The following is a 24,165-nucleotide window of genomic DNA, read 5'->3' on the forward strand; positions in this document are numbered from 1 at the left end:
GAACTTGGTGAATCCGGTAACACTGAGACATTATGTGAAACCTAAAGTTTTTGGGCATCTGTTTCAAATTTTTTCAAAATTCACATCTACTCATTTACAAAAAAGCTGTGTGTCATAATTTGGGGGGGGGGTGTCGGTTATTTCTTTCTCACTTCACATGAGCTGAGTTTAAAATCTGTGGTTTAACTGCTGATTAACTTTTTCATTACAGTTTTACACAGGAGATTTACACACACCGTATTTAGGAGTTTTATGTTGTCACTGAGGCAGAAAGAGGTATTTTAGAGACTGTATCTTGAAATAGTGTTCTGTACAGTACATCAACAGGTGCTCAGGGTTTCTGCCTGAAAATTGGCTTTGATGGGTGGCGACTTGTATCGTTACACTCAGTGTATTGCTAACAATCTGCTAAGATGGTAAGTTTGAGACAAAATTTGTCCAAAATGCATCTCATGTCCCAGTTTACAGCTGCTAGAGAAAGAGACTGGATAATACAGAAAAAAAATGATCTCTACAGTGGACATAAGTGGGCAGATATCAGCTGAACAGGTAAAACAGTGTTAACTTAGAGCATTTTCTTGGTTCTTCATTTATTTCTTACAAGGTGAAAGGCATGAGTAAGATGATAAGTTGCATTAGATTCTTGAATGTTGCCGCTTTTTATATAAAATAACAAAAGTCAGAGCAGCCCCGGTTTCTGGGCACTGGAAACCATGAGTGCTTGATTAGGTTACTGAATAGTACGAACAACTTAAAGATTGTTTATTTCAGGTGCAATTTCCAAAATTTCTAAACCATTTCTAAGCCTAACAGAGCCACACTGGCACTAATCTTTGTCATCTTCGAGAAGTTTTTAGGAATATATAATTTATGCAATTCTGCCATCTGTTGTAAAGATGGTACACAAGAATTTAGTAATACTGTTGCTCTATTTTTGTGCAGCTTTTATCATCTCCAGTTTTAACTTAAGTTTGGTGCAACTACTAAAGTAATAGTTTTACAGTAAATGTGTGCGAATGTGAATAATCATGTCTGTTCTCCCTCGTCAGCTGACTGGGTTCATTTTTTCTGTCCTTTGAAATATGGATAAATTGTCCCAAGAGGATCGGGTCTCCCAAAAGTCCTTCAGGCCTTTGGAACGACCTGCAGGAACGTCACACACGCACTCGTCCTCTCATTAGCGATTGTGTGTATGCGCAGCCTCGGCAGCGCACGATAAGGGCATGCAACGCTCAGCAGACTGCAACATTAGTCACGCAGCCCCATGCACACACATTCACAGACTCACATGCACCAAAAGCCCTGAATCACCACTGCCACAGCTTGCCACAGCTCAACACAGAGATGATAGCGGTGATAAGTGATGCAGAGGGGAGCGGCAGAAAGTAAAAATTACACCCCAATATCTGCTCGTCCCAAAGCGTAAAAAGGAGACAGAGGGGTAGCCAAGTGGGTATGCATTGTGGGTGGGTGTGTTTGTGGGGGTGTGTGTGGCTGAGAGAGAAATGTAAGACTATTCTTTTTCTCTCTTTTTTTGTCTTTTGGTTGAAATGCAGCTGCTGAACTTTAAGAGAGTGGCTGCTGTTTAACCTGTAGTTGTAGTCTAGTGAACAAGTCACAATTCACAACAGTTAAACAGTATGTAATAGAGGCAGGCCCAGTGCCCTAATCAGTCTCCCCAGGGATTAGATTATTCTTTTGCTAAATAAACCATTCCCTCCACATATTGTTAGAGCTTCAGCTTTTACCACTCAGTGTGGTAAAATCTTTAAAAAAAAAAAACATCCTCATGAAAATATGACAAGGACAGGAGCATTAATCCAACAAATCTGTTGACATCCAATTATCAGTGATTGTTTCATTTTTCTTTAAACAAACAAATGAAATATTCATAAAATCACTAACTGGATGGACCTTTGTCTTTTATATGACCAATAGCACTAGGTTTTCAGCTGCTTTGCATCACGCTTTTGTATTTCTTGTTTGCTTAAACTATATTTCTAACACAATATGTTTAAGTCTGTAGATCTGCACGCTTGACATGATTGTCTGTATAAATGGATCTTGTCATCTTTATTTATGCGAATAATAACATTTTCATACATATATACAGAATACATAGAGAAAGCCAAAATGGATAGTAACTTAAAGTTTAAAAAAAATGCACAAAGCGAAATGCATATTATGAAATAAATAAATGATTAGTAATAATCATCATCAGAGGAAGAGGAAATCACTTTAAAGTAAGCCTATAAAAATGTGTGTTAAATTATTTAAATCAGGGCTGTCAAACAGAAGGTCTAGGGGCCCCTGCCATGATTTTTGGACTTTTAACTATATTTTCATAAGTTTTACACTAATAAATGTCTCTCCCATGGCCATTCATAATGCACAAAAGTAATTAAGTAATATATATAAACTGTTAAATGACAGAAAGTTCCTGTTTTTTCACTGTCTACCATAGAATTTTCTTTTTGGGGGGCATTACATTAGGTCCACAAAAACCTGTCTTATCACAACTACAAGATGTTATGGATAATGAGCTACCAGCTAACTTGTCTATAATTTTGCACATGTATTACTTACTTTTTAAGATCAAAGTGACATGCTGACAAATTTCTTTGATTTACTACAGCAGCATTTCTCTGTCAGGTAGGAAAATGACATATTGTTGTAATTACACTAATTTTATATATATATATATATATATATATATATATATATATATATATATATATATATATATATATATATATATATAAGATATCTCCAGGATTAAATGTGCAGGTAAACTTCTTTACAATGACACATGGGGGAGCTTCACTTGTCTGGCTCACCCAAGATTAAAGTGGCAGATGATGTAATATAAGTTTCACATCCCTGATATAAAGGAAGTCACCGATTCTCTCAGCCTCATCTACTCAAACAAGTCAGACTGGGTGGCAAAAGCACAGTGCCATTTAAGTTTAAGCTTAAAAACAATCAGTAAAATTTTAAAATCACTCAAACAGGAAGCTGATTTAGCAAAGCCAGGATTGGCGGGTGATTGTGATGCTTTGTGCTAAAACCAATAGGAAGCCACCTTATTTCTGTAACCAAGCCCAAGAAAGTATCAGGTAAACAGAGGGCAGATACATGCTGCTGTCTCTGTTTACTGCTGGGATTTAAGGACTAGAGTTACTCATCGTATTAACACTTTAAAGAGCATTTAAGAGAAAGAACAGCAAAATGAATTTCGAGGTGGGAAAAATACTGAAAAATTAGTATGAAAATATCATCGTGATCTCAAACGGCATCACGATTCGTCTCTGTAAAATAGTGGTCGCTCGTTTATCGCGGTAGTTACGTTCTAAAAATAACCCGCGATACGTGAAATCTGCCAGGTAGCCAACTTTATTTTTTACAATTATTATAGATGTTTTAAGGGTGTAAACCCCTCACTAAACACTTTATACACTTTTCTCAGACAGGCACGAACATTTTCACACTTTTCTCTCTTGTTTAAACACTCAAAGTTCAAACCTTTGCAGAAAAACAAAACACATTTTGGCAACATTAATTGGAAGATGTAGAACAGGAAATTCTCATAGTTTTGAAGACTGAGTTTAAGAAGCCTGTTGAGGATGTCAGCAAATGATTTGAGGGTACACAGTAAAAAAAAACAACAAAAAAACATCAAGCACAATTATTTAACCTTTATTGAGTCGACTGTTACCTTTTTTACTTTTTGTTATTAGTTAGAACTAAAGACGTAAAATTGAAGCAAGATCCTCACCTTATATCATATATCATCTAATATCATACACTCTGGATGAACTACACATGCAGTGGTGCATTCTGTTTTTAATATATTTTTGGCCTTTTAAACCTTTACTTTGATAGGACAATGGAGAGGAGACAGATCAGAGGGAAGTAAACCCTTTGATAACTGTTCCTCGTTACTTCTCCCTCAATAAGTAATTTAACTTTAAGGTCATCCGATGGAGGCATTTGTGAGCCCAGAAATTCATTACATTTGTGTGTCATAGAAATGCTTTTTCCCAGGAAATGGTGTGGCATGGTTGTTTGTTTTTGTTTTCTTAACATTATAGACTTAGATTTTATTGTGAATGTCCATTCCTGAAGTATTTGCCGATTGACAAACGCGCTGTTTTCAGGGGTAGTTGGACAGTTTGTAGCACAGTTTTCTCACTGGTGATGATCTTTGTTTGCACTTCTAAACTACCAAGTATGGCATAAAGAGCAGGTGTAAATGTGGTGCCATAACGCCTTTAAACCGAAATGTGACTAAAAACCATAATTAATGACATAAGAGCATTTTATAATATCTCTCATAGATAAAGGAAGCAGGAGCACTGATAAAGTTTTCCACTTTATCGTGTTTTTGTTTTTAAAATACCATGGCTGTGTAAGAGTTAAACATCCTTCTGGATCGCCTTGGTGTTGCCTTGATGCGAGCGCTGTCCTCACATTTTAAAATGTTTAATTGGGCTTTTGTGTATAACACTTCATAAATAAATTTGCCTCAATTTGTCTTGACATAAGGTTTTTAAGTGGCTGGTGGAAGCTGACAGACTAATAGACAAAACAAAGTGAGAACAGACTAATTGCTGACATTGTTTTTGAAAGTCAATAATCTGAAGCTAAACTAACAACTCCCCGTCTACACGCCGTTTCCCACCCACACCCGTCTCTATTAGCCCTCCTCGCACTGCACACGCTGCTTGACTATCTCCCCCTGTTTCAAGCAGTGGAACATGTTTGCTCTAATTGTCGACTTTATTACACGTTTCGCCGTCTTATTAACGTTGCTGCGACGTCAATCTTAGCCCGAGTCGGTTTCTTTTCCACTCGGCTTGGCATATTTGGGGGGCTTGGTAATAAAGCATTTCTGCATGCTGTTTTTGATAGCGGGAGAAGCGAGCGTGTGCCTTTCTAACACATGTTCGCTTTGAAAACAATAGCGTTTTTTTGCATTTTGCATAATCTGAATATATTTTCTGGCTCGAGGTTTTGCTGAAAGTCAAGTTAATTGCCTCCTTTTTGTCTCTCTCATGAGTGAGGGAGTGAATGAATGAGTGTGTGCGCCTCTGTATGTGTGTGTGTGTATGTATTTTCAGAGGGCTTCATGCAAACAAATCACAATGTAGCTAACATATCAACTTCTACCAGATTTATCTCATGGCCTGTCAGTTGGTGTGTTCACTTACAGTGCTGTAGTTTTGTGTGCATGTGTGTTTTTGATCACAATAATCACAGAGCCGCTCTGAAATCTTGAAACGACTGCCTAATAAAAGGTTGAGAGCATATCTAAGTGACTGGTAGAGTCTGACAGAATAATAGACGAGATTTGAAGAGGCAGCAGACTAATTGCTGCCATTGCCTGTAATTTAAAATTAAACAATCAGCTCTGTTTCTATGTGTGCTTTTGGTTTGTTTTAGCTTTTGTGCACCAGCTGTTATTGCAGTCTGAACTCTCTTTGCGCGTCTCTTTGAGCCGCATGTGTTTGTCAGTTGGGTTATCCATCTCTCCACATGTCTTGCCTTGTAAATAAAATCATCAGCTCACTAGGCTATGATTGCATTTCTTTGCTTACTTCACGGTTAGCTTTATTAATTGCATGATTTGTGTGTTGAAGCAGTTTTGACCGAAAATATGTCCCTTTGTTTACCTTGTTTGGCGATGCCATGAACTGCAAATTAAGAAATAGAAACAACCGTTGATGGTCTTTGTCTTCCTGAGTCAGTAGGCAATACTTGACCAAGCTAAACGCTGACTTTCCCGGTGTCTGACAGAATAATGCAGAGGAGTTGAGAGCTGAGAGGCTGCGCAGAGCCACGGAGAGGTTGCGAAACCCAGTTGTCTTCAACAAGGACTCTGCAGTCAGGAAAACACAGCTCAAGTCCTTCAGCCAGTATGTGGAGAGCAGACCAGGTGGGGGAACGTTACAGCACAAGCACACAAGCACACAAACACAATGTATGCACTGTTTACCCAAGGAGGTATGTTTGCATACGGAGACACTTGATTCACACACAGCAATTAACTGTTGAGGACGTCCACAGACATTTTGAGGAGCAGTAACTCGACTCCTCAAAAGACTACAAGGATTCACTTGTTCAGAGTAACGTTTGAAAGCAGGCTTGTTTATAGCTGTGGGGGTTTCTCAGTAACTATAAGATATTTTGATGCATAATGTAACTGAGTCATCTGTAAAATGTCAGAAAATATCTTATAAAGAAAGTATAGAAAGAAAGTATAAAGAAAGTAAGATGACTACTATATACAATATAATATGTAATACAGATAATACTCAATTCAGCTCAAATGACTGACTAAGAGGAAGATTTGAGGCTTTTCTAAGCAGGTTACATACACCTGTCATGATGTGTTCACACCAATCATGAAGATCCATGTAGCTGTGTTGTTGTTTTTTTTGTAAACCCACAAATACTGGATCACTGGATTATTTTGACCAGTGACTCATGTAAAGCTAAAAATATAAAGACTGAAATGACATTAGGTGGATTTCTCACCTGTTAGTGTATGTAACTTCATTGTTCCAGAGATGAAAAGACAGAAGTCTGTTCCTGAGGATCAGAAGAAGGCTGAGGAGGACAGAGGTTCACCCATAGAGGTTGATGTTCGCAGACCGTTTGAAGAGGAGGTTTGTTCATATTTTCTGTAGTGTATACAGTTTTGTCCCATTTGCAACAACAAACTAGTGTGTGAGTGTGATAGTAGCACAGGTCTTTCTCCAGAAAAGAAAGACCTTGGGGGTCAGATGTGAAGTGGTTGATTGCCCCCCCCCATTTCCTGTATGTCACCTTACTAGTTTAAGTTGCCTCCCCACTTTAACCTTGTCCACTCCTATACCCTCACACACACACTACTGTCGTCTCTTTAACTCACACACATCTAAGTATTGATTTATTAGGCTGCCATTTTAATTATAACAATGGTAGATATCAGCTCTGTCTTTGCACAGAAGTGTGCCTTCACGTCCTTCAAGTGTTCGCACACATTTCACACTGTATTCCAGGCAGTGTGCACAAAGAATGTGTTTATAAGAATGTTATTATGTGTGTGCGTATGTGTGTGCGTGCCACCAGAGACCACGGGGTGAATCTCTTCCCAAGCAGCCCTCTCCTACCCTCGACCCTGCACCCTCCACCCCAGTCCCATCCACATAGACACACAAACGCACACACAGCACCCTCCTCCCAGCGCCTGGGCCCCAGGGTTAATGGGTGTTCAACCTTTCCATTATCCCGATCAGCCAAGAATTACCTGCTGAATGATGTTTGCATTAATATAATATATATGGTAATTTCCCTCCTCTTAATTACGGCTGGGCCGAGCGCAGCAAGGGGAGTGGGCTGATCATGTGTAAAATTGATTTGCCAAGGAAAAATATGGTGATAGAGCGAGAGCGCGCACAGAAGAGGAGGGGGGAAAGGCTGTTGGGAATCAGCACACACACACACACACACACTTGCACAATCACACGTGTGCAGAGCCGCACAGATGCACACACTCGCATGCTGGAAGGAGTAGAGGAAAAAGTGCTGGCCTGGGTGGAATGGAAAAAAGAAAAAAACTTTCTCTCCTGCTCTCTAGTTCTACTTCCCATTAAGAAAAATGAAGTGCATCAGCAGTAAAATAGAGATATTTTTTCGGATGCATCCTCAGTAGTGAATTTGAATAAACATTTTTTCCTCACTCAGAGGAGTTTCTCTGAAGAATAGCAAACAGCCTGGAGACAGAGGTGAAGAGAGGTCAGAAATGGAGTGTGTATTAAGTGTCTGGTTATAGAGCGAGGTGTGTGTGTGTGTAGAGTGGCTGATGTTGCTCTGTGTATTAGAAGTCGTGAGCTTGAAGAAAGCTGAATCGAAAAAATAATCATCTTAACCAGTTTATTTAGTGTGGAGTAAATAAACTGGACATGCAGACATCCTAAAGCAAAAGTACATTGACTTCAAAGTGCTGAAGGCTAAATGGTGGTTTTAATGACTTGCACAGTTTTGGAAGTTTAACAAAGCCTCTGCCCCCCACTGATGCTCATAGGATAACTCAGGATAACTACTTAATCTTGTTTATGAAAATAACTGACCTCATCGTACATTACACCAGGCTTACACACTTATATCGTCCAGTATTTAAATTCAAATCAATAACATAACAAACAGTTATTAGGAAAAGCTCAGTGTTTAGTTTAGTGTTAAAATAACCAATGATACAGTGATAGAATCTTTGATCACAGTACTATAATCTGGATTTTGGAGATTTTCTCTTAACGTGTGGTTAATGAGCATTTAGTGTGAGCAAAACATAAATACATAACATATCTTCAGAACTTTTGTGAACTGGAGCCTATCCCAGTCATTGTGCTGAAGCAGGGTACAGCCTGAGCAGGTTGCCAGTCTGTCACAGGGCTAAAGCATACGGTTCTTCGTGCTCACAGTCCACCTCACCCTATGGCCATTTTAGAATCAGCAGTTAGCCTAACATCCATGTCTGTGGTGTGTGGGAGGAAGCTAGAGTGCCTGGAAAGAACCCACACAGACACAAGGAGAACATGCAACCTCCACACAGAAAGGCCTTAGCCAGCTGGTAGAGTGGAGCTCTGTTGCTGTGATGCAGTAGTGTTAACTATCTACAGATTAATGCCTGCTACTGATTTTGGGAAAGCCCCATCTTGTTTGCAAATCTGCTGATGTCAACAGGGCCAACACTGGCTGATAAATTGTTGCATGAAAAGCGAACAAAATACTGGCACTCTTTAAGAAGTGAGCAAGACGTTTAGTGATGAGTGAGTGCCTGTTTTCTGTTTCCTTGTTAACTCTTCATTGACATTGTTAAGATGAGTGTTGTTAAGATGTAGCTTATCAGGTCCCCCCCCCCAAAAAAAAAAAAACCAGGATATTTAATGGACCACACATAAATAAACTGATAAGCAATAAGTTTAGAGAAAGAAATTTTGTGGCCTTATTCTGAATTTTTTCAATGTGCTTTATTATCAAAGTAGAATAAGTTGGCTTATTTTATGATTAGCACACCTAATATACATAACTAATGTTTACTGAAGAAAACTTCAAAGTGTTTAGTGTTAAAATAAAATAATACAGTGGAATGTGGTTAATAAAAGGCTATAAAGTGGGTTTGTAGATGTAGAACTCACAAATGTGGATTAAAGCTCTTTGTCTAATATAGCTATACTTCCTTCCTCTAACTATTCTCTCTCTGTCTCTCTTTCTCTCTCTGTCTCTATCTCCCTCTCTCTCTCTCGGTTGACAGAAGGCGTTCAAAGACACCAGTCAGTATGTGGTTGGGGAGCTGTCTGCACTGGAGAGCGAGCAGAGGCACATAGACGCCCGAGCAGCTCGCGTGGAGAAGAGGCTGCGCTATCTCATGGACACAGGTACCCCAAGCCCAATTACACTGGAAAAACTGTTTTGGCAAATTGAGCGTACACACGCAAACACACATCCATGTACGCCCAGGGTGTGTGTGTGTTTGTGTGAGAGAGAATCTTTGAAGCCCCCCCCTCCCTCATCGCCCTCCCTCCTTCGTCACCCTCCCTCTTGGTTGAATGTTGCACGACGGAGCGCTGGGTGTATATGAAAGGAGGGGATGGGTGGGGGGTGAGGGATGAGGAGGAGGTGGAGAAGGGAGGGGAAGGGTGGGTGGGGAGGGAGGGAGGAGGTGGGGGAGTGTGTCTCGGGGATGGGAGAAGAAGGGAGACCTCTCTGGGCTGGGGTGATAAGGGAGCCCTTCATGGGGGAAACGATAACTGGGTGCGATAGCGGAGCCCCAGCCGAAGTCTCCGCTGCAGCCGTTTGCCAGCCGCGGCCCCAGCCAGCCAGCCAGCCAGCATCCACACTATTGAACAGTGCGCTCAGCCATGCACGGCTACACACATACACCCTCCTTCCCCTAGTACATATCTGGCCTTCATTGATATGCTGTATAAGGAAAGACGGGGGTGAGTTAAAGGGAGGAGAGAGGGAGAGGCAAAGAAATGGCAAAAAAAAAAACATGAGGTAACACAACATGAGCACTGACACAGTTCACAAATCCACGACAGACACACACAAATGCTTACACACCCGCGAAAAAAAGCGCAAAAAAAAGCAATCTGGTTTGGCGTACAGAGCCGGATTCGGAAGGTTTTTATTTAAGATTTGGCTGGGGGTAAAGCCTTGTTAAGACATGAGACAGTGTGCTGAGCCAAAAGAGGGGCCTTGGCTCCGTCGAGTCCCTAACTGAAATTGGAGAATAGCATCCTATTTGTGATACTAAACCATCCCATTCCTCACCCAAGAATGCTGCTGGGGGGGGAAATGGTTCCAAGAAGTGTAAAATTTTGATGTCTGTGAATGTTGTGAGAGTGTAGGTACAGTATTTGCTGTAGTAATTTAGAAGCAGCTCTCATGCTCTTTCTGATATATCAGCGTCTAACTTGGTGGATTTAGCCCCCGAAATCCTAAAAAGGCAACACAGGGGAGGATAGAAGAAGGGGTTTTTAGAAAGGAAACTGGGGCGGTGGGATTTGCGCTCACCTTCCCCATCCCATTTGGATCCTGATATGGCGGATATCTCTCCTCTGTTTGTTGTTGTCGTTTTCCTCCTTTTCGCCTCCCTCCCTGCCTCTGTGCCCTCTCCGCCTCTGTGCCCTCTCCCTCTGTCGGAGCGCATGCCATTGTGTCAATCTGAAGGGCTGGTTTTTTTTGGGGGGGGGGGTTTTCCCCTCCTCCTTCTTCACCCACTGTTAAAGCGGCAACTAGCCAGCAAGACGCCAGGTTATTTACTTTCAAACACCTTCAGCCATAAAGATTTTTCTTTATATAAATATATATACCCGCGGTCCCCTCCTGAAAATGTGATTCACTAGAAAAGGAAGAGGGCGACGACAGGAAGGCGAGGACAAAATAATAAAAGGATATCACGAAGAGAAATTCACCTTGGTCGCTTTTCATCTCCTCCTAACATGAGTGTGGAATGAAATCGAAAAAATGTGGTCTCCACAAGTCGATACACTATCAGGATATATAAAGGTGATATGGTACGTTTTATATACTATAAAACTGACCTTTAAGCGTCACATTTGGTCGCTGATCAAAGATGTGTTAGGATATTTATATATTCATGATGAAGTAGTCATTATGTAAGGCAGATCCGTACAACACTGGCAATATGTCGCATCAAATGAGGGAAAGTTTCTCACTTCCTGAAAGTGTATTTCTGTTTTCATATCTCATTTTGCAGCACTCATCCGATAGGTTATGGATTGAACCTTTGGGCAAAGTCTGGAGTCTTCAGGCTGAAACTCACCCATGACAGGTGGTCACTAAAGTAACCTTTATCACTTCAGCAACTCAGGTCACCTTTCTATATGCTGTCAGAGATGAGAGAGATTTTTTTTTCTCAGGACCCAGAATATCAGAAGTTGTGCCTGATTGGCTGTAAGCAGTATATCTACTATTGATCCGTCACATCTGACTGGTGCTTTAGTAGGGATCATAGAAAGACTTTTTAGTAGCTACTAACCAAACGCTAATATTTTTGGTTTAAATATCATTTGCTTTGCCAGCCTTACTTTGGCAGGTAGCCATCCTTTAATTTTTACCCAGTGTGGACTTGCTTGCGTGCATCCGCTTAGGAGAAAATTTATTAGTCATAACTTGCTCATAATGGGTGGGACACCTTTTTCCTTCGCAACCATGTTAGGGAGAGTGTCCACCAAAGTGTTTTATTCATTGCAGGTAGTTGTTAAATGAGCACACTCAGTGTATGCACACCGGTGTGTTTATTGGTCAAATTATTTTGTCTCGTGTTTCTCCTAATAACTGGTTCTGAAATCTGCCTCCGTTCTCCGACAGGCATCTCTACTTTAATTTAACAACCTTGTTTTGTGACGTTGTGGTGCTGATTTGGCACACTCGTGATCTGCTGTTAAAAACTAAAATTTTGGTGAAGGAAGTCGACTGAGCAGGTAGCCTTCTTTTTTGATAACACTCTGCTTCACAAATAACCAACACTACTCTTCTCCGAGTGAAGCTGTCATCACCTTCAGAACTCTTTTTTTCAAAAAACAAAACAAAAACACAAAGAAATAAAAACCTCATACACACACTCCACTGTCAGCTTTAATTTCAGATATCCTAATCCAGAGTAAAATGATGTTTATGGAACATGAAGAGATGTGAGCCAGCAGCCAAGCTTCGCCACGGTCTTTCAGTGTTTTAATTGAGCTTAAGTTCAGTTGTGATCTCAGCAAAAGATTAGACAAACTACACAAATGAAGATTTTTAACAGAAGGGCAACTCGGGTCAGAACGCAGAAGAAGAGGTGCACTGACGGATCATCACAAAGATGAGTAGTTTTCAAACTTGTACTGCAGCCTAAAACTTTTTGGGACTTGCAGACATGTTGCAGCTCCTACTCCAAAACTATTATTCCAGTTAGGAGTGTGTTGAATCAGACTGTTTCCTGCTGTCTGATAAATTTGTTGAAAATATTCCAACCCGATTCTTTCGAAATTTCATGTGTTTCATGTGTAAAAACAAACCCTGTGGCTGAAAGAAAACAGCAGACTCCCATGTTAAAATTCAGTTCAGCTCAGTGTAAGTTACCACAAGGGTTGCCTCAAGGTGCTTTATGTTGTAAGGTAAAAACAGACTGGTAAAATGTGTTTTTACTGTGTGGGGATACCTGTAGGGACTGCTTTGATTGACTGGTGTCCCGACGCAGGCAGCTGTACCTCTGCTAACTGAAGTCCCTGTACTGGTCCTCACCACTATGTTTGTGCTTCTGATGCCTTTTGAAGCATTTCATTGGTACAATCTGAATAATAATATGGCTTGCTGTGTGTTCCGAGACATTTTTGCCTGATTTCTAGGATTTTGTTTGTCGGTTTGTTAGCACTAATCATCAGATGTGTGCCTGTGCACTGCACCTGTACAGTTTTTGGATGTAGCTTGCTAATCAACCTTAGCATTAGCACATAACTTCACTCCTTGGGTATGTGAATTTTTTACCTCAAAAATAAACAACCTAAACCCAACACTGACATCATTGTGATCATTGTTGTGATCGTTGCTGTCATGCTGATAAATAGCACTGACGCTATGCTTTGGTGTCACCTTCCCATTTTTATAACCTTATGTGCAGTCAGGCTAGAGATGGAGGAGCAGAAAGACTCCGTGATGGCAGAGAAGGAGAGTTGGACATTCTGAAAACGCTCTCTGATCATTGTTTCCTATTACAACTTCTTCTTTTCCCATTGCAGTGCCAAAGCTGCGTTTTTGTTGTGATAGGCAGTCTGTGGTGAAAAGGCTGCCGTGAACCTACCCCCCCCCCCCCCAAGCTACTGTTTATAGGACAGGAGAGCTTTAGCTTAGAATATGGTCTGAAGCCGTGCACAAATAGACTTGATTGACTCAGAGTTAACCATCAGTTAAATAATGCATATGTGCGTAGCTTATACGCAGACCGGCAAGCAGTTAGTTCAGACTCTCAGTAGACTCTTTGAGCGGGGATGTGCAGAGTAATCAGAGCAGTGAATCTGATCATATGATTCAGACCTCTCAAGGTAAGTTTGGGTGAGCTCAGTGTGCAGTGGTGCTCTGGTAACGCTGAGCGCTGCAGGAGTGACGGGCAGATGTGAACAGACAGACCGACTGACCCATGACTGATTGTTCATCTCTCTGCTCCAGCAGCAGAAAGCCTGGGAACATCCTCTGTGCTCTGCTGGTCCACAGTATGCCTTTCTTTGATATCACATGCTTTTGCTTTGTCATTCTCTCTCCCCTTTTATTTTCGAGATTCTCTTTTTCTGTCTGTAAAGAGTTTGTTCTTCTTTTCCACCAGGAATTTGGTTACCTAAAAATTAAAAGACCTATCTTATCATGTGTTTTTGATAGACGTTCTCACTCTAGGTGTCTTTACATTTTCTCTATTCCTTTTTTATCCCTGTGAATCTCAGTTTCTCCAGTCAGCCTCCCCCCCCCCCCCCCCCCCTCCAAAAAAAAAAGAAATGCTCCCTTCTTTTCCACACACCTCCCCTCCTCCCCTAGGTTTGGGCACAATGCAGCTTTCTCCTGCATTTTCTATTACGCAGCGGCCCTCCCCAGATAAATCCAAAGTAATTGGGGTGGTTAATTTATTTACTCAGAGGCAGTTCACAGCACATTAAATAATAGAGATAATTGAACAAGAATTGTCAAGTGTCTTCTGATATCAGACACATTACAGGAGGGAGTGTGCATAAAACTCAATTTCTATGCCCCCATTGTTTATGGTAATTAAGTACACAGATTTATTCCTTGGTTGCCTTCCAAGCTTATGGCAAGCGCCATTGTTGTCTTCTATTAATATGTAATCAGTAAATAGTTTAATTTTCTAATCTGCGGTTGGAGAATTCACTTTCTAACAACTCTTAATTACTGCTGGGCTCTAATGAGTCTCGCCATGCCGACGCAGCCAGCCAATCAGAGGCCGGGCCCGGGTCGGGGGGGAATTTGAATTCCTGCGGCACCCCCCCTCGACTAATGAACTTGTTATTCTTGCACCACTGGGAGTACTGTCCTTCACACATGCAACATTAGGAGAACGTTTCACCTCCTGCAGTAGACCAAATATTTATTGGAGTTTATTGATTTCTATTTGAACTGAAGCATATTCATTATTTATGATTTATGCATGGCTGTCTGTGTCATTTAACTTTTGTTAGGGTATCTGACCACCTTAGAAATGCAAAAGAGCTGGAACACACTGAAAAGCTTCGGTTTGTGATGGTTTCATTGTACGTGTTTAATTTCTGTGAAGATACCATTCATTGTTAGTGTGTTTCTTCTGGTGCATGTAACGCTCCTGACCTTGGCTTTGTTATTTTCTGAAGCTATTGTTGCACAGACAAAAACATATCAAACACTGCTTATTGAAAATTCAGCTTTAGGTGTGAAGAAGCATTCAAATGCATCATGTAGCCTTCGCAGAAAATCCCCTGGCCTCTTTTTGAATATATCTCAGCCACCCCCTACCTGGCCCCTGCACCTATTTACACACACCTCCCATTTCAAATAGCTATATAACCAGCAACAATGGATGCAATTATCCAAATAATGGCACTTAGCTGCGCCGCAAAGCTGCCCCTCACCTACTGCGCATTTGATAAGAGATAAACAAGCAGAGAGAGGAGAGAATGAGTTTTAGCTCCCCCAGATTAACATACATTTAAAAATTGCACTCCAAGCCGATAAGATTGACACAGGGTTTTTATGGCGTGCGCTCCTTTAATCTGCCTTTGTGTCTGAGAGTCGACGAGAGGAGAATGGCACAAGGAAGGATTCCAGCAAGAGCTTAATGTACTTTACACATGCAGTATCCCCCTCGGTATCTGAGGAAGGGACAGCACGGACTGTCAATGCCGTCACATCGGAAAAGGCTGCTGGCCGCTTTGACTTGCCGTGTGATTGTGTGGAGGATTGCAGCTGCTTAAATGTCAACCTGTGGCTCTGAATCCCGTTTGTCCAAGTTTTATTCATCCATCTGTATTGTTTCAAAAGCTTTTTCATCTACTTGTAAATCAGATTTCAGCCTCTTAAAAGTATGAATGCCACCCTGTTAAAGAAATAATCTTTAGTTGGAATTTACCAATGATTGCATTTCAGATTAATTTCTCCTTTTTAAGCGACGTGTCCTTTTGCTTGTCATCCCACAGATGCTGTTGTAGCTGCATGTGTAGTTTATATTTCTTTAGCATCAAGTGAGCCGCCTTCTCACTCTCTTTCCCATGCCTGTCGACCTAATCCAGCATTGTGGCAGCATCAGCTTATAGTTTGACTAAAGATTTAAGCTGAGCTACGTGAGTGGCAGAGGGACTCTCGCAAGTACGCGTGCACGTCAAGCTCTGCCTTTTCTTGTCGTGGCAACACAAACAGCATGTGCAGCTTTAAGTATATTATCAGGACCGGTTCTTTCACAAACGTATTGCTGAAGAAGCTTAACATTAATTATTGTAACTTTGGGCAGATTACATCCGTGCCCGCCTTGTAAGCGCAGGCAGACTCATCTTGACCTCCTATACGAGAGCTTAAAGACACAAGAATGGCATTTTACCAACTTTAATGGGATAACCAGTCTAATCTTTCAGCACTGAGAGAAGAAAAAGTGTTTAGAGTATAATACCCTCTACAGTTCACACACTGAAAGATGGAGGGAGAGGAGAGGGTTTAGTGTTGGCTTTAATCAGCGGTCACTTTGTTTTTCAGGTGCTGCTTTTCACGTTTTCCTCTGATTGCTTTTTTTTTTTCATTCTTAGATAGACATTTTCCACATTCACCTCTCCTCCTGAGCCTCCCAAAATAAACACAGGCTATGCTGAAAGCTTGTCCACTGTGTGAATTCTGATTGAGATAGTTGAACACAGAACGATTGCCACTATTGTTTATCCATAATCACAGACTCTGTTCGTAAGCTAAGCTCGTGGCAACTGAGATAGACACAGCCAAGAGAAGATGCGCTCCCTTCTTTTCAAAGCCCGTGGTCTTTTTCTTGTTGTTGTTGTTGTTGTCAGGGTTACGAAAAGAGCACTCGCTTTCAATCGAATGGTTTTGTATTAGACCACGGTGGAATGTGTTTGTGGTCATCTTGAATTCACTTCAGGAGCAAATGCACCGTTCTTCCCTATGGGGCAAGAAAAGAAATCTAGGGATCACTCCTTTAAAACCCCATTGCCTTTTTCTTGCCTTTGAGGGAACAAAACAAAGGATTTGAGCTTTTTTTTTTTTTTTCTTGTTGTGTTGTGTGTGTGTGTCTGTGTGTGTGTGTGTGTGTGTGTGTGTGTGTGTGTGTGTGTGTGAGACTCTAAGGTTCAACTGGGTCAGAACACAGATTAACACCCCCCCCCCCCCCCCACACACACACACACACACACACACACACACACACACAGACTCCCTTTCCCGCCCATGCCCTTAATCTCCTCGGCCATTTGAATGTTTGAGCAGCAAAACAATTTAATTACTCAACTTGCAAGGACTGAGCACAAGCGACCAGCGTGGAGCTCCTGTCCTCCTCCCGCCCTCCACCCTCACAGTCCAGCGCAGTAACACCACCCTCACTCCCAGATGTGCGCTGCTCCTTCTTCTTCTCCTCCTTTCTCTCCCCTCCCCTCCTGCTTTTCTCCAGCTCGGTGTCAGCCTTTCATACATTCTTTAACAGTGGGGATGAAAGGGGGATTTTTAGGAAGATTAGGGAATGGGATCCTCTAGGCATTGTCTGAGAATCTTCAGATAAAACGAGCCGGGTGGATGGAGTCACCGGGAGGGTGGGAGGAAGGAGGGGATTGGAGTTGAGGGGGGGTGGCTTCTTAGTACAGAGACGTGCAAGTTAAATTTGTTTCCAAACTGGAGCAGAAATCATCCTGTGTCATTTAGCTATATTTTATTTCGTTATAACGGTTACTCAGAACTAGGTAAAGTTGTGTTCACTGGGCCGGGCAGCCCATCTGTGTTTCCTGCCAGTGATGGCGCCGATTAACATTTTCAGCCACAGGGTGAGTAAGTGAAGATGAGGAGGCCGGGGCGGGGGGCGGTTGTTGGAGAGAATTCGGAGGTGGACAATGGCCGCTTATGATAATCTGCTCTTTATTGGAGCATCCCGCCAACGCTTTCATCAGCTGCCTCTTCGCCTGAGACCCCATGCAGCAGCCGGTCCAAAGCACGCTGCAAGCTGCCAAACACGTCGTCACAGACAAGCGAGTGTCGAAATTACACACACATGCGAACATCCACAGCTACACAGAGGACAGAAAAATAATCTTTTTAGCAGCACAGTGATCCACACAACCAGATAAAGTGAAAATAGATGATTTTTTTAATTAAATTGTTAAATTTGAGTAATAAATTACTGATTTGTTTTGTTGTTGTTGTTGACTTCTTTTGTGGGGGGGGATTTCTCTTGTCAGAGTTTAATCCACAGTCTTTCAGCCATCTCTCACTTTACTTACTGGCTTTCACCTGTTCTCAATGATAATCCTTCAATGCACATTTTGGCTAAAGATGTTTATTTTTTCCCTCCATTATATAATTGATTATTATTTCATTTAAAAACTCCAGCCCAATAACATAATTGAATTTCATCGTTACAGTCAATTAATCAAGGCTTTCTTATGGTAACCGATGTGGTGGCACTCCACAATGCAGGTTAATGACAGAGGTTTGGCCAGTAATTACACCATTCACTTGCTAACACAGCTGCTTGTCATCACCCCCCCCCCCCCCCCCCCCCCCCCCCTCCCATACACACTCCTCCCCATTTCCCCATTGTTATGAGCACTCCAGGCTACAAATACCAACAGCTGTCTTTCCCAATACATTTCCATTTAAATGTCTATTTAAACACTGCAATTTTGCATCTGTGTATTGAATCAGAAGCTTCATCAGCCTGGTGTTGGTGTCTGTGTTAATTTAAGGCTATTCCAGATTGAAAGGTGTGTTTATAAACACATTAAAAATAATGTAAAGTTTGAGTATTTATCAAGAAATCGAAAGACTTTATTAATTGGTAGTTTTCAGTTTGTTAAATGTACCTAACCATGGGAAACAGAAGCTGATATCTGAGGGGAAACGGCTGTCGGAGGAGTGGATAAAATGATTGTGTAACAGGAAGAGATGAGGGAAGAATCGCAACACAGAGATGTAAGAAGGATGACTAATGTTGTTAGCGGAGCCATTACTGGTCCGCAGATTAATTCATTAAGTAAATTCATCATTCACCTCCCCTCGGCCTCTTGTCACAAGCCGTGTAATATGACACCCCTCAAATTTGTTCTAACATCTACCCCAGGGGGGGTTGAGCTCCCTCCCACCCACCATCCCCACACACACTCACACACACACACCCTCCTTCTTCTCTTTGCTAATGGAGCAGGCGGAGCCACTTATGCTAAAAAGGCTGCAGCTGTCTGTCAGCAGGTTGAGGGGGGTCCTCCACTGGGGGTTATCACCACTCTCTACATCTTACAAACTCTCACTACTTCATTCAAAAAATCCTCCACCTACAGGTGGCTTCACCAGGCTGTGCGTCACAATTAAAGCTGAAAATAGCGACTATTCTTTGCCTATGCCTACACAAAAATTATCCAAAGCTTGCTTCTTTTTTTTCATGATAATCTTTGTTAATATTTTAAAAATAAATGTCAGCATTTAATCAGAAATCAGAAACAAAACGAAAATGAACAGAAAATTATCCTCTTATATTCATACATGACAATTCATATCAAGACACCTAATTTATTCATATTTATTATTTTAAGTTCAAGTATAGAAAATAAATATTAATAAAATACTTTTGTTCATTCAACGTGTGTACCAAAGCAAACACTGCATACCTAGTATGAATTAATTACTCAACATCTCTTTGAAATCCAAATATTCAAAAAAGGTCCACAATCCTTTTATAATATATTTCTTTTCTCTTTCAGTATATATGCGTTCCTTTCAGGTGGAATGTTTGACATCTGGTTTGTTTTTTTCCACAGTGCTGTTAGGATTTTCTGCTTTAAAACACTGTGGTTCATTAATATTTGTTCATTTCTGTTCTTTTAGATACAAACCCAGTAGAAATGACTTTGGGTCTGGTGGAATTTCTTTTGACATCTCTGCATCTTTTTATTCATATCAGGTTAAAAAATAAGTTATCATGACTACAGACATCTGTTGACTGCTTTTAGGGCCTAACAGTTTGAAACTAATTGAAAAAAGTAACTTGATATCCAGCCTTATTTTGCTCGCTCTCCTGCAGCTCGATGATTGCTCGGCCAGCCTGAGAATCCCTACAGATTTATGCTGTTTGTCTTAAGCTGTCCCAATTAACACCCGTCAACAGGTACCGGCGTTTACACTAGCGCTAAATCAACTCGTGTTTCTCCACCCCTCTAAGCTCCCTAAATGGTTCACACCTCAGTGTGTGTGTAAACACATTCCCGGGAAGCTAAACCACATGGCTTAACCTTAGTTTAGCCCCGCCGAGCCCTGGCTTACCTGCGAGTTTCAACATGATTCGTTTACAGTGCTTTTTAGGTCTGTGGCTGCATGTGGCAGAGAGGAAAGCCTTGGTTTTAATGTGAGATGGGAGTGGAAATGAGACTGACATTTATGTTAATTGTGATTGTCTGTGTTGTAGCAGATGGTTGCTATGAGATTAAAACTGGACAAAAGACAATGCAGTTGAATGCACGTATCTCTAAATAATACAGTATAACCTGTTTACTGGTCAAACACCTGTTTAGGTAATATAATTTTTAGCTACATTAGCACAATCGCATTGGTTTTGACTTGATTATTAATAAGTTTGATTGGAATATTTAGGTTGGTTAAGGGGAAATTTAGGTTCATTCCACACCTTTTTTAAGGATGTCAATTTTATTAAAAAGTCAAGAAACCTCTTTTTTTTTTTTTCTTTTTTTTTTTTTTTTATCCCATATTTGACTGGAATCAGTGTTGGGTTAATAATGCTAAACAGAAGTGACGCACAGTATTTTTCAGGTTTGGCTTAAATCAATCATGTTTGAGCCTTTAATGTCTGGGTTTAGTTTTCTTGCAGCAGCAAAAACAAACAAGGTTGCACATTTCAGCTTAACATATTTACCATCATGAGTAGGATCCAGCTAGATGGCATTGTAGACCCCCTCCACGAGTCTCCGTCAGGCTGTACTGATGATGTAACCCCCGCCCCTCCAATTCCTCGCAGCCTGACCACACTCAAGCAGAGCAGTCAGAAGAAAAAACGAACCAAGGGCCTAACAAATACATGAAGGTTTGGTTTAACTAAATCCCACAGATAATGGCTACTGTGTCAAAGACTAAAGATAGCGGGGAGGGGTGGTGGTGGTGGTGGATGGAGGGGGAGATTACTCTGGCGTTTTGCATCAGTTGCTTTCTGCTGGGTGGCCCTGCTTGTCAAGAAAAAGAGGGAGAGACGGATGGAAAAGAGAAGGAGAGAAAAGCATTTAACGCGGCACATTGAGAAGAAGAGGGCTCTTAATGCCATCAAAGCAAGGGGAGAAATCAGCCATTAATTTATTCCCGCCCTCAAACACACTCATGCATGCATGCAGGCAGGCATACACAGCGCGCGCACACACACACAAACACGCCATGTACACTCGTTCTGTTGTTTGAGAATTTCTGTAACATCTGGTCCACGCCAGTCCTGCAAACCCACCGAGGACAAGGCTGACAAAATGTTTCCACTGTGGTCCCCATTGTATGTGTGCGTGCTTGCGTGCGTGCGTGCGTGCGTGCGTGTACATGTGTGTGCTCCTTAAATGATTTTTGTGTGGATTGAATTATAGCCCTGACGTGAGGAGAAAATTTTCACCCTAAGATTCAGCAGGAGAGGCAGATGACTGGGCTATTCATTGGCTGATAAGAACTGATGGAGAGGTTAATAAGCTACACACCCAGGTCATCACAGGCTTTTTACTGGGCTACAGAGGAGAAAGGAGGAGGACGACGACGATGATGTGTGTGTGCGTGCGTATATGTGTGTGTGGATTGTCAGGATGGATGGTGTGCATCTCTTGAGAATCTGTACGTTTAACATACCTTTAAAGGGCCTTCAAACTTCAGTCTATCAGACGGAATTACCAAATATTTGACTTTATGCAGGCAGGAAAGCGTGTGCACGCGAGCATCTATGTGTAAGATTCTTCCATGTATAAATGCACAGTGATGTAAAGTGCTCATTAAAGTGTCCTCCTGCTGGAACGGTGACTGCAGTTGACTGACTGAAGTGACTGCAGTTGTTCAGCAGCGGAGCCAGACTGAGCAGTGACTTGTTGCCATTTGCATCATCTCACCATCAAGCATCAGGAGCATAAGCAAATACTGTAGCTGGAAACTATAACTTTGAAGCAATATATGATTTATGTTTTGATTTAATGATGAAATACTTATTTTAAACATTCAAAAAGAAATGCTTTCATTTTGAGTTCAGAAATGTAACATTACTTAACACATCTCTGTGATGTCACTTTGCTCCTCTTGCTCTTATTCACGCACTCTTAGGCTCAATAGTCAGTTGCAGTCAAAACAATTACCGGTTAACCACTGAGTTCACATAGCCTTGTAACCTTCAGGCGACAAAGCCACTAAAATTAGTTTGTTTATGATCCTGAGGTTTTCTTAAAGGCTCTCTCTGAGTTTACCTTTAAAGTTTCCTTTACCTATCACAGATGCTACAAAGTGTCCTCGTGTGATTAATCGTGTTTTTTAATCACACAAGGAGTTGACCCACCTCATCTCCATCAGTTGATCTGTTTCATCATCACAGAGTCTTTGTCTCAAGGTTTCTGCAGCAATAAATATTTCTACTCTACAAGTGTTAGTCATGATTCTCTGCGTTGTAGTCATTAGAACGTACCCAAATTTCTTTGCTACAGTGGTGGATCCGTTCGTTGTTACAGTTAATAATATTAAATAACTCTTGAATCTCATTTTTTTCTCCATGTAATCTGTCACCTTTATGAAATATATTGCAATATAATTTTAGAAAAAACACCTTTATAAAGAGCTTTACAATGACACTAATTATTAACTCAGTGAAATTGTTACTAATTGTTATTTCAAATGTTATTTCTAATTTTCTTTTTTCTTCAAGCGGTGACACCAAAAGGCAGTGAAAAAATAATCATTGAAGCCTTTTTTTGATAAATTGAACTTAAAATATACTGAAATTGTGGAACTGGAAAACGGAATATAGAATGTTTTGCTGAATTATAGACGTGCCTGTGGTTCAAATATGAGAGCAGGTCGTTCACGAATCAGAAGGTTGGTGTTTCGATCCCTGACTCCTTTGAAGTATCGTCAGGCAGGATGCAGAACCCTGATGTGTCCATCAGAGTGTGCGTGTGAATGTGTGTGACTGAGTGAATGTGGCTTGTAGTAAGAAAGCTCTTTGAGTGCCCTTATTGTGTAGAAAGATGCTATGTACATATAGTCTATTTACCATTTACTTAAACATCACTCATATTCTTTAAATTTATCTTAAAAGAGACCTTCAGTACTACCTGCAGTACTCAAAAACATCTTTAGTTTAAGCACAAGCTTACACTAATACACTTATACCTTTTCTGTATGTTTTAATGGTGGGTCAAGCACTGCTGTTATTCCAAACCTAGCTCAGCCTAGTTTTATTTCCCACAATTCCCTTGTGTAACCTGAGGCTAGAGGAAAGCACCCCCCACTAAGATGAAGACAAAACACTCAGGAAAAAAAAACAGACTAATCTGTGTTTCTCTCCCCCAACCTCTTTCCTCTCTCACTGTGCTGTGGATACTCAAAAATACACCTCTGTGACGTTTAAACCGAAACCACAGTACAAGTGTTTTTATGCTTTAAGAAGCACTGGTCAAATCACGTAGGACTTGGTGGATATCAGCCATCAGGAGTTGACCACCAAGGCTCAGCTTGAATAAATGTACCTCATTTAAATCTGTACCCCAATACCTCATTGCTGCCATGTAACGGTGGAGCTAAGGAGTAACGTGAACCAGATACAAATGAGTTTTAACAGATGGAGCTCAAGATGTTTTCCCAGTGATCATCACTTCTGGCATTGAGCTGCTTGATTGAAGAATCTCTCACACTTTGTGTTGTAGCACTGAAGCCTAATAGAAGCCGCCTCCCGAAGGTCCAAGCAAAGGCTCTCATTCTGAGAAAGAGAAAAAGACTCCAAACAGGACCCTAGCATGGGGTCTCTCCGCTCTTCTCTCCCCCTCATACCGACTCTTGTCCCAGGGCTAATAGGGAGGCGCCGCGCGCCTTTCCTGCTCCCTATCACCTACTCACCTTAATAATAAAAGAGAGCCCCCTGTGGAAAGTGGCTAGCAGGAGCTGGTGAAGATCACACTGGTAATAGGATGATGCCTTTTTGCCTTTTGTCATGAGATTATGAACAGGGATAGCCTCTCCTCTCTGCTCCTCCACTCTTCTTTACTCTTCCCACACACAGCTACAGACGTCCTGGAGGGCCCTGTCGAGTTGGAGTGGAGACAGGCGTAACTGAGGCTTTGTTGCTCTGCTTGTATGGTAAAAGGCCCGCTAATGAAATACCTTTTAGGGGGTATCGGCAGGTGAGCTCCCCAATCAGACATT

The 24,165-nt window shown here is 41.4% G+C and overlaps 1 protein-coding gene across 2 annotated transcripts in view; it reads left to right on the top strand.

Moving 5' to 3' along the window:
- The window catches only part of ehbp1 (EH domain binding protein 1), a 175,490-nt gene that overhangs the window by 132,582 nt on the left and 18,743 nt on the right, over positions 1-24,165 (top strand). For both annotated transcript variants that reach the window (XM_085369657.1, XM_085369656.1), the window contains 3 exons: positions 5,797-5,935; positions 6,568-6,668; positions 9,299-9,422. In XM_085369657.1, coding sequence (XP_085225783.1) covers positions 5,797-5,935; positions 6,568-6,668; positions 9,299-9,422 — 364 coding nt within the window. The remainder of the gene's footprint in view (positions 1-5,796; positions 5,936-6,567; positions 6,669-9,298; positions 9,423-24,165) is intronic.

The sequence above is a fragment of the Diplotaxodon limnothrissa genome, linkage group LG13, assembly GCF_057381915.1.
Source record: "Diplotaxodon limnothrissa isolate DT_005_m linkage group LG13, D_limnothrissa_male_GT1.1, whole genome shotgun sequence".
In the NCBI taxonomy this organism is placed as follows: Eukaryota; Metazoa; Chordata; class Actinopteri; order Cichliformes; family Cichlidae; genus Diplotaxodon; species Diplotaxodon limnothrissa.